The 17,478-nt window shown below is 36.3% G+C and overlaps 1 protein-coding gene and 1 long non-coding RNA gene across 5 annotated transcripts; both read left to right on the plus strand.

The window, feature by feature from the left end:
* Window positions 1-2,451: 2,451 nt before the first annotated feature.
* LOC113276058 lies at window positions 2,452-5,690 on the plus strand. 3 transcript variants are annotated; one of them, XR_003323901.1, is made up of 7 exons: window positions 2,452-2,612; window positions 2,726-2,826; window positions 2,928-3,007; window positions 3,115-3,360; window positions 4,235-4,349; window positions 4,523-4,752; window positions 5,300-5,690. It is a non-coding gene; the product is annotated as an uncharacterized LOC113276058 (long non-coding RNA). The 3 variants fall into 3 exon arrangements; XR_003323900.1 differs by lacking the exon at window positions 2,928-3,007 and having other exon boundaries at window positions 2,726-2,864; XR_003323899.1 differs by having other exon boundaries at window positions 2,928-3,360.
* A 6,782-nt stretch (window positions 5,691-12,472) lies between these two features.
* Window positions 12,473-17,450, plus strand: LOC113276059 (basic proline-rich protein-like). Of its 2 annotated transcripts, XM_026525652.1 has the most exons (9): window positions 12,473-12,642; window positions 12,770-12,863; window positions 13,676-13,761; window positions 14,887-14,936; window positions 15,050-15,116; window positions 15,196-15,277; window positions 15,479-15,888; window positions 16,026-16,520; window positions 17,004-17,450. In XM_026525652.1, the coding sequence occupies exons 1-9, from the start codon at window positions 12,562-12,564 to the stop codon at window positions 17,232-17,234; spliced, it is 1,596 nt and encodes a 531-aa protein (XP_026381437.1). In that variant the 5' UTR covers window positions 12,473-12,561; the 3' UTR covers window positions 17,235-17,450. The 2 variants fall into 2 exon arrangements, with proteins under 2 accessions (XP_026381437.1, XP_026381438.1); XM_026525653.1 differs by lacking the exons at window positions 12,473-12,642; window positions 12,770-12,863; window positions 13,676-13,761 and adding an exon at window positions 13,824-14,400.
* The last annotated feature ends 28 nt before the right edge of the window (window positions 17,451-17,478 follow it).

Raw genomic sequence — 17,478 nt, forward strand, 5'->3', positions numbered from 1 at the left:
ATTGTTTAGAGCTTGGGTTTCCTCATTTTGAGTGTTGGTTCCTTCATTTTGAGCAATGGGATCTTCATTTGCACCATTGTTCATAGCTTCCTTATCAACATCTCCTCATCAAACATCCAATCCATATGATTAGTTGAGACAATCTTGTCATCAACGCAATTATTGTTGTTGTTTGAAGCTTCACCAACATCATTTCCTCCACTAGAATCACTCATTTCATATAACCCTAAGTTTTCCCCCAAAACCCAACTTCTTCTTCTCCACAACACAAAAACACAATTTTTATTTTATCAAAGTTTTATCCCTAAATCTGATTTTAATCTACCCAAATTAATTAACAACTAATCAACACTCAACTAACACTAATAATCCAGGGGTAGTTTAGCCATTTCTTAAAAAATGGGATAAGGGATAACTCCCAATTACTATTTCATGACCTTTTTTTGTCCTGTATCTAGGGGTTCCCAATTACTATTTCAGGGCCCCCAATTCAGCCCTGGAGTTTAAATGGTTTGCGTTTTGCTTGATCAAACATTATGATGCGGTTTTAGGGTTTTAGTTTGCTGCCGTTTTTTCTTCTCGGCGTGAAAGAGAAAGTTTGTATTTTATGTTCTTTTTCTCTGCCGTTTTATGTTTTTTTTCTCTGCCATTTTTTTCAACCGAAAAAGATATTTAGTGTTACATCCATATAATTTGAGGAAAAGTGGAATGGAGAATTTTCAAGGGGGCGGGGACGCTCACCCAAAGGTGGGTATTCTCACCGCGCGACGTGAAGCCTTATACTAAATGACGGGATAAATCCGACAAATATTTTAAGTTTTAATACGCACTGATCTTCTATTGGGTGGACCGAAATGGCTAGCCAATTACAGTGCCATGTTTCGGTAAGTATGAAAAGGGTTAGCTGCCGGCTTACTTGCCGTATGTATTTCACTGGATCTCGGTCCTGTTCCAATAAACCTAAATATTCCCCCACATTTAGAACAAGGCTGAATTGGGGGTCCTGGAAAAATAATTGAGGACCCCTAGCTACAGGACAAAAAATGTCATGAAATAGTAGTTGGGAGTTATCCCTTATCCCCAACTTTTTTAAATGTCTAAACTACCCCAAATCATCAGTGGTAATTAAGTTAATTAATTGTTAATTAGTTTAATCAGATTAAAATCAGATTTAGGGATAAAATTTTGATAAAAGAAAAATTGTGTTGTGGAGAGGAAGAAGTTGAGTTTTTGGGGGATTCCAGTAGAGGAATCATATTGCTCAAAATGAAGGAACCAATCCTCAAAATGAAGAACCCGAAGCTCAAAACAATCAGGTAAACTTCCTATACTCTTCAAATTGTATGAATGATGCCCCAAGTGGTCGATTCATGTACACTATGCAACTAATCAGAGTGAGGGTCGTTAAATCGAGAGGGTAATAAACGAACGACTCCAAGGAGTCGTCAATTACTTGAAACAACCTTTGACGACTCAAACCTGCAACTTTTGCAGGTTATGAAAAATCGTCAACCAAGTGTGATATAATTGACGACTCCAGCTAGTTAGGTCATATAGAGTCGTTAACTTAACATGTTTAGAACCCAACGACTCTAAAACTTTTTACTCTTTGAAGATGTTACTCTTAGGGTCGTTAGCATTCCTATATACTGACGACCCTAGCGAGCCATTTCATAGATCAAGGGTCGGCAAGAAAAATTTATAAAACCAAACGACCCTTCAACATCTTTAACGACTTCAAAAATTTGACATGACGACTCTTCAACATAGTTAACGACTACAACCATTTGACATGACGACCCTTCCTATTTTTTGAACATGGAAAAAATTTTGTATCATATAGAGTCGTTAGTTTCATAAAGGGGTTGTCAAACAAAGAATCGTTAATGCTTTGGAAATATATTGACGACCCTGTCACTATTTGGGACATAGAGGTGGTTCTGCGTAAGACAGAGTCATTCGTATTTAAAAAGGGTCGTCGAAAAGAATCGTTAACGATTTAGAATTCCCTAGACGACACTATTTTATGGTAGAAAACCATGTTTAGGGTCGTTATCTACTACACCCTAATGGTTAACGATTTTTCATCAATTCAACATGCATATCAAAAATCGTTAAGCAATAAAAAACCGTGGTTAACGACCCTGGAACTGTAACCGCAATTTTGCAGTTGAAAACCTAATTTTCAATCAACAAATCAAATTAAAACGCAAACCCAACTTAGATTAAGGGGTTTTAGTTCACTTACGACGATGAATCGGTGAGATTTTTTTGTTTGTCCGAAGTCGTTAATAGAATTGGAAACAGTGGGAGAGAGGGAGCGGAGGAGAAGAAGTTATTAGAGAAGGGTAAAATAGTTATTTCACCATCATTTTGGAAGCCTCGTATATCTTTTGGTGTGGCTATAAAATGTGTCCCGGCCCCAATCAGTTTCCATGACCCCCAATTCAGCGTTGATTTAGAACCGAATCGCGTAACCTTGGGGTTCTGGAGTATAGTCTCTCCTCTTCTCTTCGTTTAGGTTTTAGGGTCTCTTGATTATCTTTCTCACAGTGAACCAAAAGTTCATGAAGATTAAAGTGAGAAACGGAGAGAAACAACACATGACCTAGGTATTTAGCATCCATATTTCTGTGTTTTGCTATCAATTTTGTTTTTTACTTAACCTAATTTTTTCTCCTTTTCGAATCTGTTATTAACGAAGGATGTATCGTTGTTGTCATAGTTGTTATGTGAAGATTCAAAGCTATTATTGAAGATCCGAAGCTTCTATTTCGAAGAGTTGGAAGTAATAGAGAAGATTTTTGTTGTGTTTTATGCGTTTTGGTTCGTCCCCTCTCTCTCTTAGGGTTTCTTCAAATCAGGTTCTCAATTTTCTGTTCATTTATATTCATGATTCTGATTTTTTTTTTTGTTTTCAATTTCAGTCTGTAAGAAGATCAAGTGCCTAATAATGGCTCCTGCATCTAAAGATAATTTTATCAGATTCAAGGGTTTTTGATAGTTTGTTAGTTTGGATGTTGATTTGTGTCTTGGGTTTAGATATAATTAAGTTGTAAATGTGTGTGTTTGTGCTTTCATTTTCGTATTTAATAGTTTGCTTGTGTGTTGCAGGGTGTTTGCAGTTGTTACTGGTACAAAGAAACGAATCTGGCATGAGATTATTGGAAGATTGGCTCTTGAATGTGTGACTGTCGTGCTAACAGCTAGAGATAAAAAGATAGGATCAAATACAGTATCATTGCTTGTCAAATGTGGGTTGGAGAATGTCTTTTTCTACCAGCTTGATGTTCAAGATCAATCTAGTGCTGATTCCTTAGCTAATATGTCCAAACCCAATTTGGGTGGCTCGATATCTTGGTAAGTACTTCTTTTCAATATGCCTTAAGTTTTGAAAGCATTGGACCAACTCCATTGAGAGTTAACAAGTTTGCTGAGAACAGATTCTTGCTGATGATTTGAGTTCTGCGTTGAGTCATCAAGCGCGTACGGGTATATCTGCATGTTTTTCTTTGAGGTTTTTTAGCTGCGTACATGATTTAGTTTTGTTAAAAAAATTCTGTTTGTCGGGTTGTTGTGTTAGATTTGGATGAGGTTGATATTTGATACAGGAACTTTTTAAGTTCTATATACTCGCTCAACTTTGTTTAGTTGTGAGATATATTGATAGTTATGTAACCACTAGGTTTTGATTGTGAAATGTTCCGTTCTTTTCATTTCTATGCAGCAAGTTCTGGTTTCTGTGGTATGAGGACTGTAGTTCTTGTGTCTAATATCAATTTCTTGTCATGAATTTGTGAATCCAAGAAGGCTGACCTAAAGGCACAGGCTTTGGAAGCTGCCAAGGAAGTCAAGTACATATAGATTTTTGTGATTGTTTTTAGTTATTACATGACAGATCGATATGCTACTAAATGATTACTGCTTTAGTATGTATCTTTCTCATTGTTCCACTGATTTTATGTTCAAGTTTGTCTCACAAAATGGTCGGACTAAATCTTATTCAATGAGCTTTTCAATTTCCTTGTGTTTCGAGTATCTCCAGTTTCAAGTTTATGTTGACCATCCCCAAAAAGTATCGGAGCATGGTTTCTAACACATGATTAGTTGCCTTCATTTTGAAGTTTCAATATCTTAGCTGAAGTATCTTTTGTTTTTCACTTGGCTGAAAGTTTACAGTTCAAGATTACTGAAACCCTTAGTAGTAGTTAAAATTGTTGTATTTTCGTTAAAGGGTTCCATTTGGTGGAAGATGTTGCTTTCCTTTTCTTCAAAATGCCACGAATGGTACCCGAACTATCAAAGAGAGGATTGGATGGAAGCTTTAAAACAAAGCCGACTTCATAAAGGTATTGTTGGAAATTTCATACTTGAACTATCTTCTGTGATTTACCATTTTAGCTTAAGTCCATACTAACATATTTATCAAGAGTTATTTCTGAGCAGTCACTGTTTTTTTTACAATGGCTTGCTCTACTTTATCTTCTGTTGATGCTTATGATTTAGTGCCTTCTTTTGATAGGATGGTCGACCATGCGATATAATGTTTACCGCTGGGAGCAATCAGGAAGAAATGCTCTGACATGAAGAGAATCATAACCTGCGCAGAATCAGCATTCATGAAGTTTTTATAAAGACTGTGATTGGGGTACTTGGAGAGCTCCAAATTGGATGAAATGCCCAGTGGCGGTGTCATTTGTATCATGTAAACATAGTCAGCCAGCTACCAATCCACCTACCGGAAGTTCCGAGGTATGGTATGACTTATTTGTTGCTTTGTTCTGCTTCTTTGGGGATATATCGTTTATTTTTTCCTTATTTGGTTTACATACATAACTTAGTTACCGATTTCTCTATGGTGAGCCAATCCACTAAATTTGAAGTTGCAACTCAACATGAATAACTTATTTGGAATGGTTTGAATTTTTAGCTAAGGCTTTGCAATTTCCTATGCTTGCCTCGATTTAGTTGTGATTGTAGTTGGTTTGAATTATTATATCAACTAGATAGTGGTTATGCAAAGTAGCGGCTCTAGTTGTCATACTTCTACTAGGCAAACTACACAAAAATTGTAAATACTTTTCTTATTGGGACAACGAATTCTCCTATGAGTCTATGACCCACATAGGTGGAGTATAAGTTTGTCTCACTTTCTAGCTCGTTTCCACATCTTCATTGTCTCTCACAAAAAATATTTCTTCCTGTTTTGGTTATTTACCTTTGCTGATATTTTATAGCTTTGATGTTTGTTAAGAGTGTTGAGAGTGTTTTCAAACTAACTTGGCATTTTCTTACACAGGATACCGGGATTACTCGACCTTCCCTTGCGTATTTCTTTTTGAGGAAGTGAAGGGAGCTGTTGCAATTTCTTTTGTTGATTTTATTATTGCCACCTAGTAATGCCTAATGTAACTGCCTCCTTAGTGAAATAATGGATCCAAGTGGGATGTTGTACGATGTAAATTTGTAATACTTCGGAGATGTTTCGCTAGGTTGATTAGCCGGTCAAAAACCTCTGTAATCCTATAGGAGAGACCTAACTAAAATGCAGTTCAAGTGGCGGTTTCAGTAGATTGAGTGTTTCGGATCATATTTTTCGGTGCATGATGAATTTATCCTTTTTTTTGTTGTTTGTTATGTAAAACTGAATTCACCTTTTAAATACAATGTATATCTGATTTCACATTCTATTCTAGATTCAGTACCAAATTTAGCTTTAGTTGATTCGTAAATACAAATTTAGCATAAAAAAAATAATCAGAAATATTAGTAAAATGCAATTTATATTAATATTTTTTTAAAGTACAAATTCAGCAAAATAAATAAATATCCGGTAAATGCATTTTATATTAATATTAATATTTCATGATTTATGACAAAAACACACTGTCATTCTAAATAACTAACCAGTTTTGTTATTCTTAATAACTAATTCTGTTTGTCATTCTTAATAACAACCCAGGTACGTGATTTTAAATAATGGTTTTTGTCTGTCATTTGTAAAGAGTCACACAAATATATAACGGTTTGAATAACAGATGAAATCCGTGATAAATCATGTTTTATAACAGACTTCATTCGTCATTTATAGCCTTTTCTGGACTAATCCCTAAAGACTTTTGGGATCCTTTCGAGCAGCAAAAGCTAACTTTATTTAAATATAGTTCAATTGCCTACCAAGACGACAAAGGAGAAACGAAAGATCATTACATCCTTTGTCACAGAGGCGGAGCTAGAACCTTCTCTAAGGGGAAGCAAAGTTTTGTTAGGGGGTGCAAAATATCAAAAATAGGCTTGGGAGCCCTAAACATTGAAAATTTTAGGCTTGGGAGCTAGTTTCGGAGGGTGTGCAACTTGCACTACACTAGCTCCGCCTCTGCTTTGTCAGAAGGTTGAGAATAAGGAATGTTACTCTGTTCCTTATTCTTTCTTCCAAGCATTTGTTTCAGATTTCCTTCGGAGATAGTTTTAGTATTTATGTTTTCAACAAACGAATCAGTCTTCATATATTTGTAAATCTTAGTAACGAGACAAGGATAACCAAGATTCCTAAAAGAACCCAAGAGAGTAGGATGTTCAGAGATCTTAATCATTTGATGTATGATTATTCCACAAAGATCTATATGTTTATCCTTTTATAGAAGAAAATAGACAAACTTAGAAAAATCCTTGTCCCAATTAGATTTGTCTCTAGCACTGGCAAAAAGAGTGGCAGTGACAGGCTTTCCAGAAACCCTTAACTCAAAGGGTAACTCTTTAGTTGGTAATATTCCTTTATCCCAGTTAATCATTTTCCAATAAGGCGAGTTGAAGTGTATCTATATCAACTTCTTTACCATATGATTACGTTCCACATTGTACTTAATGACATCAGAGATCACTTTACGATTGACATGAATTAGAAATCCACAAGAGTATCAAAAGTAAGTTTTTCATGATTAATATTATGAATATTAGCATACAAAACTCTTACCAAATCACGTGAATATTTGTCAACATCGAAGAGTCTTCCCCATTCTCGATCCTGAACAAACTTCACATAGCTTGCATCTGAACCTCTGGATCAAACTTCTTCTCACCAATAAATCCCATTCTTTTAAGAGCTTGTTATTTTTCAAAACATGGATTATCTATAAATAATGCATATTCATGTTTGTCTTTGATCATGTTGGGAAAAAAGATCTTTTCAATATTAAGATTATAAGCGGAAGGATATTCAAGAGAAGTTGATTTGCGCGATCAGTAGGTTTACCACCCTAGAGTTCTCTTATCCATAACTAGTGCAGTCAAGCATACATGTTTAAGAAGTAACTAACAAACCCTAATTTCAATTTCGAATACACACCCGAGTATTATTTGTGGGAGACAATATCGGTAGTTCCTTTATATAGGGTTAAGATATCCAATTTCAGAAATAGTGATTTGTTTGCATACTAGTGATAATCAATTCCGAAATTATCGGTAGACTACGAAATTATCAGTAGTTCCGAAACTTCAATTTGTTTGCAGACTATTAAACCTTAATTTCAATTTCGAATACACACTCGAGTATTATAAACAAACTAGTGATCATCAAGGTTCAACTACCATTAGACAATCAAATCAATAATCTAAAACTAAAATAACAATACGATTCTAGTTTCCCACCAACTGTACTTTTAGGTGCTTCTTGATCCCACATAAGTCTTTAATGAAGTGGACGTAAGAGATTTCTCCTAATTAGCTTACTCTCCTCTCTAGGTGAGTATTACAAATAATACTACTAGTTGGCTTCCCGCACTGACTACAAATTAAATACGTGCATTTTGGGATAAGTTTGTAAGAAGAACAAACTTCACTATTTATAGACCAGTAAAAGATATGCAATAAATACCAAGTTTCAGATTTGTCTTATTCCAACTAATATCCAACTAATATACTGAAATCTCTCATGGATGACAACTCAAAGCATACTCTACTAATATATTCTCCCAAAGATATGTTTTACATGCTGGGAAAGTAAAGACATATAAATTCGAAAACCCTAAAAAAGATTCTCAAATATTTCGGTTTGGGATCTCAGCTTGAGTATCAAGGAATATCTTTGAACATTAAATAAATAAGATTTCAGCACATGTTCAAATTACTTATTATGTTGACATAGTGAACTTTCCTAAATAACAACTCATATTCTGAATTCCATGTAAACCTTAAATTGTATATGAAGAACCAGAACACAATTGTTATTAGGGGTTGGTCCTGCAAGTGATTCCCAAGGTAAGGATCCTTCTTGCTAGAGATACCCAAGCAAACCATTAAATCTCTTTGATTCCTTTCAACTACGAAACAAGTTTCGCAAGTGTACTTCCTTAAACTCACGTAGTTAAACATAGTTTTCTAGGTATGAAATCAACTCAAAGTTCATCACACAATCTAGTAAAGAATTATGGAAATAGTATGGTCACAAATACGAAGTTCAAAAGATAAACGTTGTATTTCGTACTTCAATATACCAAAGTTTTAATACAACTTGTATATTTATCTTTGACACTTTGCTCACAATATAATGATTAAGTCACTAATACTAGAGATTCATATATATAACTTCGCATGTTAGGTTTTCAATATAAACGACTTGAAATCAACATGCATAGAAATAGAAACAAGTCAAGTATTGTATTACTAACTTTGAATAGAAGGATAATGTGTTCGTCGATGTCGACATGTCTTCAGGTTCTTCAAAGTAATACAATTTTTTCTCAACATTTATATACTTCCTAGTTTAACCTAATGAATTTGATTTTAGTAATCTAATCAAGCGACTCAAGTTTTTGAACTAAAATATGACAACCAAACTTGATATACCAACGGTTGGGGTTCAACCGAGCAATGGTCTAACAAATTGAAGTAGTGATATATTTTTTCGAAAATAAAATATTTTCTAGGAATTCAATTGGTGATGTATTACTAGAATTAATTAATGAGCCACTCTATACTAGTAGTAAATCTATCCAGGAGCCTCATATTGATTCACGAATGAGGTACGAGATGATAGAAGCACCATACCCGTTCTGAATGTATATTTTGTGCAACTAGAAAACATATGAGAGTGTTGCAAAAGGCATCACTAGTGTTTTAAAGTCTCAATAGAGTGAGTTTTTACAGAAGCAAATAGTGAGTCATGCAGTAAAAATAATAAAAAAAGTATATATAATATTGATAGCTCAACCGGGTAAGGATTTAATATTGTCATATATATTTATGCTTTGAAGAGGTTACATGATCAATCAAAGATTTTTGTAACAAGAGCGTTATTATAATTCTCTTGCGGAATATACAATTTGAATTCATACTTCTGATGTCAGGTCAGAGACATACAAAATTTTGATGTTTTTACTGCTGGTTAGAGGTCATTTTACGATTTTTTTCCTTCGTCAAAATCCACCATCAACAATTGGTAATTATATGTGAGATAGATTTGGTTAGGTTTGACCAAGTGAAGTCGGAGTCACAAGGAAGATGACAAGAACAACTCTTTCATTATTTTGTGGTGATGAAGAAGGAAACCCACACCAAGGAAGATGATATGAGCAACTTTCATTATTCCGTGGTGATGAAGAAGGAAACCCACATCACAAACAAATAAACCCATGGATTAAGGGTGTTTGAGTTATAAAGTGTTTTGAAAAAATAAATAAATAAAGTAACAAGAGAGAGGAATCACCAATATTTATAGCCTGAGCATTTTGATGAGCTCAAACGAGTATTTGTGTTGTACGTACTAGGCCAATGTCTATTTCCAAACACTATCTCATTGACATTGCTTAGTTTTTTTCGAAACCTAAGAAGATTAAGAACGAGCACCAAAATTAGTCAGGGAATCTTTAGTTCTATCTAAATTGAGCATAAACCTCAGATCATGCGCGGGCTCCAAATCAAACCTGAATGGTTTTTTGGGAGTCTTGAAGGTAAAAAAACAAAATTCATTTTCATTACTTATTTATATTTATTTTTATTCTTGAAATGGTAATGCACTAACGCTAATGTTATTATTTTCATACTGGTTGTATACTTATTTCTGTGTTGGTGAACCATATCTTTGTGACACAAATGACGTTTTTAATTCATATAGAAGTACCATGTAGATAATTGGGTGTCATCTCAAGTTGATGATGCTCAAAACGCTTCTTGGTTCATAGGATTCAACAACTATGTTCAACACGCCATAAAAATGTTATCATGGCGTGTTGAACATTAATGAGTACCATAGTATGGAAGCCAGAGGATGATGGATATAAGCCTAAAAAGGATTATGTTATTCGGTCTTACTTGAGAAATACACCTTCTTCAACTACAAGGCAGAAAAGTAATAGCCATCAAACCCGATCCAAGTGGAGAGATTTCTCATAATTATTGGTTAGATTTGATAAAGAATGAAAAACCTTGGGAAGAGGTTGAACAAGTTATCCATGCGCTTAGAGATGAATCCGAGTACCTTGATTGGTTAACAAGATTTTCAAGTGTAATATTGTTTTTCAACCAAATTTTTTGAGTGGGATGGATTTGCCAGCTTTAGGTAGGATTTCACTTGCTGGTCATTATCTTCCTTCCCAACCTCCACCACCAACACCCGCTGGTTTTTCGTATCATAGTATTCAAAGAACTTCATTGTCAGCTATACATAGTTTTCTTTGGATGTGCGGAGACACTATTATGGTTCAATTACTTTTCAAGATCTCGATCGGACTAATTCTTGCTAGGGGGTACATGATGTACATGAGCCGTATCATAAAAAGTTGAAAGAGTTTGAATATTATGTAGACAGATTACAGACACTTCACTTGATAAGATGAACCAAATAAGGCATAACATGATGTTTAACCTATGTACTCCAGTTTCTTCCCCTCGTGGTGGCGGTCATGGTGGTGCATGTTCTTCTTTTGGTGGTGATACTGTTTCTACCTTTGATGGTGGTGGTAATGGTGGTAAAAATCCTTCTTATGGTGGTGGTGGAGGTAGAGGTTCTCCTTCTGGTTTTTACTCCTGGAATTCATATAAATGCGGGAAGTCGTGGAAGTCATCTTTGTTCCCCAAATATTGTGCAAGAGACTCAAATACCAACAGGTGATATAAGAGGCTTTGACATTGAAGCATCTCAGCTAGAAACTATTGGTGATGGATTGACAGTGAAGCAACTGAGCTACAAAATCCTGGTGGTGGCTTCAATATTGAAGTAGATCGGGAATGTGCTCTTTATACCCCAATTTCCCCAACCGCATCAACATTTCACCCATCTCAAGCTCACCCATTTCAATATTTTTATCGTGTTCCACTCCGCACGAATAATCCCTTCGGGTTACTTTTCAAGGTTTTGAAGACCATTCTCTTGATTTTACTTAACCACCATCCCAGACTTTATACGGTGAGTTCTCTCTGTCATGTTGAACAACACTCTTAATCGAAAACCTGGTTGGATGGAATTTTAGTGGTAAGGGAAATCAGTAGTTTATAAATGTAATTTACTTTCAAGCATTTGGCGTGATTGTTTTCTTTTTATTAATGAAATTAATGTTCAAATCCATACCTTTTTTTACGCTTCCTTACGTAGCACCTAATCAACATTGAATCCAGACACATGAATCTTAAAGAGTTCATAAGATTGCATCATAATTAAATTGTCTATTGTTGACTTCATATAAATTGATACAAGCCAGTATTTTTTGAACATAGAGATAAAATGAATTTTATTTATTAAAACTCAGTCATTCAAAATTATTTACTAAAAAGTTAGTAAGATACTCACTCGTTATTTGGTGGACAATTCAGTTTGTTACATGATCCTTGATGATAGCTAAGCTCAAGGTTTTCCTAGTTCTTGAATTTTCAATACTGACTAACGCCGCAAACCATTGAAACACATTGTCCCATAAATTGAAATTGTCAATAAGATTCATACATACATCACTTGCAACTGATATTCAAACACGAATAAAACCAACATCTTCTTCCCGAATGAAGCAACTGATATTTAAACACGAATAAGACCAACATTTCTAATGAAAATTATAGAGAAAGTGTGAGTTGAATTGTATGAAAGATTGAATATTTCTATATGATTAATTTGTACGTGCTGGACTGGATGAATAATAACTAAGAGATGTAGATTACACTAAACGACCACCACTACGTCGTCGGTAATATAGATTTGGGCCAACTCCCGAATAGTAGAATCTCTACCGTTAGATAGAAACTCCACCTCAACGGGTTAAGTGGAAATTTACCAATTAATACATCATGTTTGCCTGTTAGCCACTTTGCCATACCCATAGTGGGTGCGAAAGTGGCGAAGCCGGCTTAAGACAAGGCGTCCAACCAAGGGGAGCTTCGGGGACGACCCAAAGAAAATCGGTTTTCCCGTCCAACACCGAATAGCGCGTGAGCGCGTGAAATTATCTCCCGTATGAAACTTATACGAAGTGAGAGAGATAAATCAGTATATTTATTTTTTTCAGTTTTCTCCGTTAACAAACGAAAACATCAGAAAATCTCATAAGAAGTCCGTAAGTCTACAGAGGGAAGAAGATGAAGACAACGAAAGGAGGGAAAACGATGAATCCAACAGATGCATATCGAAAAGAAATACGAAGGAAAGAATTAAAAAGGGTAATTTAAAAAACCTTCCATTATTGACTTTTAGGGTTTGTGTTTTTTTTTTTTGAAATTGGGGATACAATTGTGCAGTCAATTTTCTATAGGTTGACGAAGTGATAATTTTCTTTTTGTTTGACAGAACAAGAAAGAAAGAAAGAAGGTGAGAGAAGTTGGGATTTTGAAAAAAGATCCTGATACTCTTAAAGAACAGATTGATAAGTTGGAAATGATGAGTAAGTCCTTTTTCTTACTTTTATGGTTTGTCATGTTATTGAAAATTGAGTTGTTTACGTTTGCTAATTGAACTGCATTGTCAACTGAAAGGTTTTTGTTGAAATTGTAAGAATTGCTACCGTGATTGTGCTATTACTATAATTTATGTACTAGCTAATAAATTCCTGCTTAGCTTGAACCCTATGTCCTTAGATAGGGATTCAAATTCAAAAATTGCGCAGGAGTCCAGTTGTAGTTACTTTCTTTTCTTGCTTGGGGCCTTAGGGGACACAATTTTGTAACCAACAGGAATCACTTTTAATCACCACAAGAGGGCCTCCCATGTCCGCCAATTATAAGTTGTAAAGAGGAGAATATTTAATCCAGTTATTCGTTTGGTGGTTTGATAAATCTCAATGTTAGGGTAGACTAGAATTGAGCTCATATCATTAGGTTGTGATGGAATAGATATCATTTACTGATAGAGGGATTCGTCAATTTCTCCCTTGCACTCATTGCAACTATTAGACCTCTCCCATGAGATCCCTATTTCTCAGGAAGTCCCAACCTGACTTCTGAATCTCTGATAATGTAAAGATTAAGAATAACCCTATTTTATTGTTTAGTTACGCCCCAGGGATGTGACTAAAATTAGTTATAGTCATTAGTTTGAGTTTGACTTTTTAGGTGTTCCACCTACAACTGCACATTAGATCCATAAATCCACGTTGTTTACCTCTTTTTTGTTTGGTAACATGTTTTGGTCACTAAATCTCCCACTGTTGGACCAATTTTGATGTGAAATTTTACTAGTGACTGTTAACTGGTGCAGAGGCGGACGGTGCTCTGGATAAGGCAAGGAAACACAAAAAGAGACATCTTGAGGACACTCTTAACCTTGTTATTAAGAAAAGGAAGGTACATGGTTTTTCTTTTACATCTGTGTATGGTCTTTTTTGTTTAACTTCTCACATCTTTCCCTTCCCCCCTAAGTTGATGTTCCCAGTTGTAACACGGATATTTTACAACTTATTCATCGGACACACTGAACCCTGTCTCCAAAAGCGGAACAATGCATCAGTTGGTGTTCTAAGTTAAAACCCGGACACAAACATACTGTACAAATTTAGAGATTAAATGAAGCAGTTAGCAAACTAAGTGAATTCTGTTGATTTTCAAGCGTGAAAGACTAAGCTATATACTGCTCAATTTTAATAAATTATGTATGTGTAGTAGTGGAAATAAAGTACAAAGGAATTTCTAGTGACAATAAAGTTAAAATCGTTTCCAGTTGCATTGCTGCTGTCAACTAACTATTGTGTTTATTATTAGAGTTATCCGTTTGTATGGTAACTTTTGGGTAGTTACAAGGTGCAGTGAAATTCTTCCTTACACCTATTGGTGATTGTTGTTTTTCGACACTTGACGATTTTTCTGTTAATGATTGTGTTTGAAGAAGGAGTCCGAGTCTCTTCAATTCATGAACGTAATATATAACTGGCAAACGTTGTAATGCGACATTCCTAAAGTGATCTATACGACGGCGTTTGCTTCTTTGTAAGCTTGTTCTAACATTATCTTTTTCTAACTAGATATTCATAGTTTTACAAGCACACACACTCACTCTGGAGTCTTGATGGGTGTCAATTCTAGGCACATGCCCTCTGACCCATTTCTTTTTTCAATCTTCCAGTATCCAACTCTGTCAGTTGTTCAATTTATGCTAGAAATTTTTGATGAATTATAATGTGGATCCCTAAGGATGTATCTGTTCTACTGCTATAGTAGTAATAAAGGCTGTATAGTTTACGAAGTTTGAGCAACCATATTCGCATTTGGAAGTTTGAGGAGCAGGCAGTCAAACGGAATAAATATTGCATAGACTATCTAGATTTTGTTTTCATTCTGTAATATTTGATACTAAGTCACTCTATCAATTCTTCCGCATGTTATTGTTTACACTTTATTATGTATGTTCTTGACTACTTTAGTTATTCCTAGAACAATGATACCATTATAACTGCAGTTTCTTCCTTTAAACAGGAGTTTGAAGAGAAAGCGAAGGACAAGGGTGAGACGTCAGTTATGTTCAGGTGAATAAGTCCTCTTTGTTTGTGCATCATGTATGCACTAACTAGTGAGTCCTTATTTATGTTCTTACTCTAGTTCCATCCTTAATTGCATATGCTTTTGTTATTTTCAACAGCCACTTAGGGCCCCCTCGGAGACGAACTGCTGAAGAAGAAGAGAGAGCGAAACATCCAAGGCCAGAGGTACTTTTCCCATCCTTCGAGATGACTTCTAACCCTATTTGCTGCCCAACCTTTTATTCTAATGGTTTTCCTCTTGCAGGATTCTGTATATTATCATCCTACACTGAACCCTACTGGAGCACCTCCTCCTGGAAAGCCTCCCATGTACAAATCATCAATAGGTCAATTGAGTTCTTATGTGATATTAACTTCTTATGTTTATATTAGATACAAATAGGTGCAAATTTTTAGATGACCACAGCCCACTTACTTCTCTCGCTCTGCTCGCGGTGTTCCTTACTTTAACTTGTTATGTTTATTCTTTCTATGGATGTTTACTGTCATCAATTACTTTATTTCTCTTCTTTGCTCTTCTAATACAGGACCCAGGATTCCCTTGTCTGCAGCTTCCTCTCGTGGCGGAGCATCATCTTCAAATGCAGAGTCAGAGGAAGTGGAATTTGGTGGCCCCCCTCCCCCTGCTCCACCACCACCCTTGCCAGACTCTAGTGAATTAGGCCTCGGGGATGTCTCTACATTGCCTCTACCTCCTCCACCTCCAATGCCACCTCAGCCTGCTGCTGCTAACTTAGGTAGTGCATTGCCCCCACCATCACTACCTCCACCTCCTCCTGGTCCACCACCACCCAAAGAACAAGGTTCTGTTCCCACTTCACTTCCTCCACCTCCACCGCCACCCCGCTCTACTCAGCCACCTCCACCTGGTACAAATGCAAGTGAGATGGGTCAATCTGCGCCATCAGATGGCTCAAATGTTAAAGAGTCTGAGCGTGTAAGATTCTTTTTTTTTTCTTTTCTTCTTCTCTCTCTCTCTCTCTTTTTTTTTTAACCTGTTTGGTGATTTAACACTTGTTCAAATACCAACAACATTCTGCAGTAACATCTCTCTCTCTCTCTTTCTCTCTGCAGGTGCTGGTTATGCTTCCTCCACCACCCCCACCTCCCGGATTGCCACCTAAGTCTGATGCCAATAGTTTTACAGGGACCAAGGATGTCATTAACATGCTTCCACCACCTCCACCACCAACTCCAAATCAGCAAGTGCCAAGGCCTTCCTTAGTCCATACCATACAGCCGGATGTACTACCCCCAGGCATTGCTCGTTTGCCTCCACCCCCACCTCCTCCAGGACCACCATTATCTGTCCCAGGACTTCCTCCTCGTCCTGGACTTCCTGGCATGGTTCTGCCACCAATGCCAAGACCACCCTTTGGTCCTCCACCTGGACCACCACCAATGATGAGACCACCACTTCCACCTGGCCCTCCTCCTAGCTTCCAGCAGGAAGACACTTACAATGCTTTTAGATCTTCAGCACCCCAGAAGCCATCTTATGTTAAGTCGGCAGCATCTACAGTTGTGAAGAGGCAGCTGGCACAGCATACTCCTGAACTTACAGCTATGGTGAGTTTATTTCTCTCTGCTATATGCTTTCTGCCTGTAAACAGAAACTAAAACACATTCCCCGTCTCTCATATCTTTGGATCCGAGTCTCTTATCTTTGGACCTAAGGGTGTGAAATTGTGGTATTTACTAAAAATGGCTAATCTAGTTATTTGTAGGTCAGTATCTAATGAGAACCTCAAGTTGCCTATGTTAATAGAGATGTTCCAGCAATTATCCTTTTTCTTTTGCATGTGGATAAAACTTAAAAGTGGAAATGGTAGGGAATCGGAACAAGAACACACCAGCACCAAACTGATCCAGAACCAGTTAATCTATTTGCAGTTCAAACTTGTTTGTGATAGTAAAGCAATACAAATGGAATGTTATTGTTGAGACCCCTAAATCTACCTTGATGGCGTTTTACTGGTATTGTTTATGTCTTCTGTCTGCAATTTGTTTCAGCTTCCTTTGAATTCTAACGTTGTCTTGTTCAAATTCTAGGTTCCTGCATCTGTACGAGTGAGAAGAGAGACGGCTGTCCAGAAAACAAAACCTAAGGTCCCACAATTAGCACAAACAACCGCAACACCACGACCAGCAGCAGCACTTGTAGCAGCCATCAAGAAGCCGGAGACTGTGAAGCCCTCAAATGCACCAAAGCCACAAAGTGTTGACGACTCTTATATGGCCTTTTTGGAGGACATGAAAGCCCTCGGTGCACTTGATAGTTGAGAAATTGTAGTCTGGCAAACAAGTTCTTCAAGGGAAAATTTTTCACCCTGTTATTGTTACAGGTTAGAATCTTAGCGCTTGTTTTTTTTTTTTTTCAACGGTGGAGTTAGATTCCGTTTTTATCAAATCTATGTAAACCTTGAAATCTTGGATTGTACTGTTAAATTGTAATTATAGTTTTTCTAATTTTATAGTTGACTTAAATTTGAATCTCAATCTCAGATAAACATTGCTTCCATGAATT

This window comes from Papaver somniferum, chromosome 4 (assembly GCF_003573695.1).
Source record: "Papaver somniferum cultivar HN1 chromosome 4, ASM357369v1, whole genome shotgun sequence".
NCBI classification, from domain to species: Eukaryota; Viridiplantae; Streptophyta; class Magnoliopsida; order Ranunculales; family Papaveraceae; genus Papaver; species Papaver somniferum.

Excerpts from the sequence above, each read along its gene's own strand:
- LOC113276059 (XM_026525652.1), top strand. The coding sequence starts at position 12,562 with ATGAAGACAACGAAAGGAGGGAAAACGATGAATCCAACAGATGCATAT. Across the intron at positions 14,937-15,049 it reads GAGACGTCAGTTATGTTCAG|CCACTTAGGGCCCCCTCGGA; the intron begins GTGAATAAGTCC and ends TATTTTCAACAG. Across the intron at positions 15,889-16,025 it reads ATGTTAAAGAGTCTGAGCGT|GTGCTGGTTATGCTTCCTCC; the intron begins GTAAGATTCTTT and ends TTCTCTCTGCAG.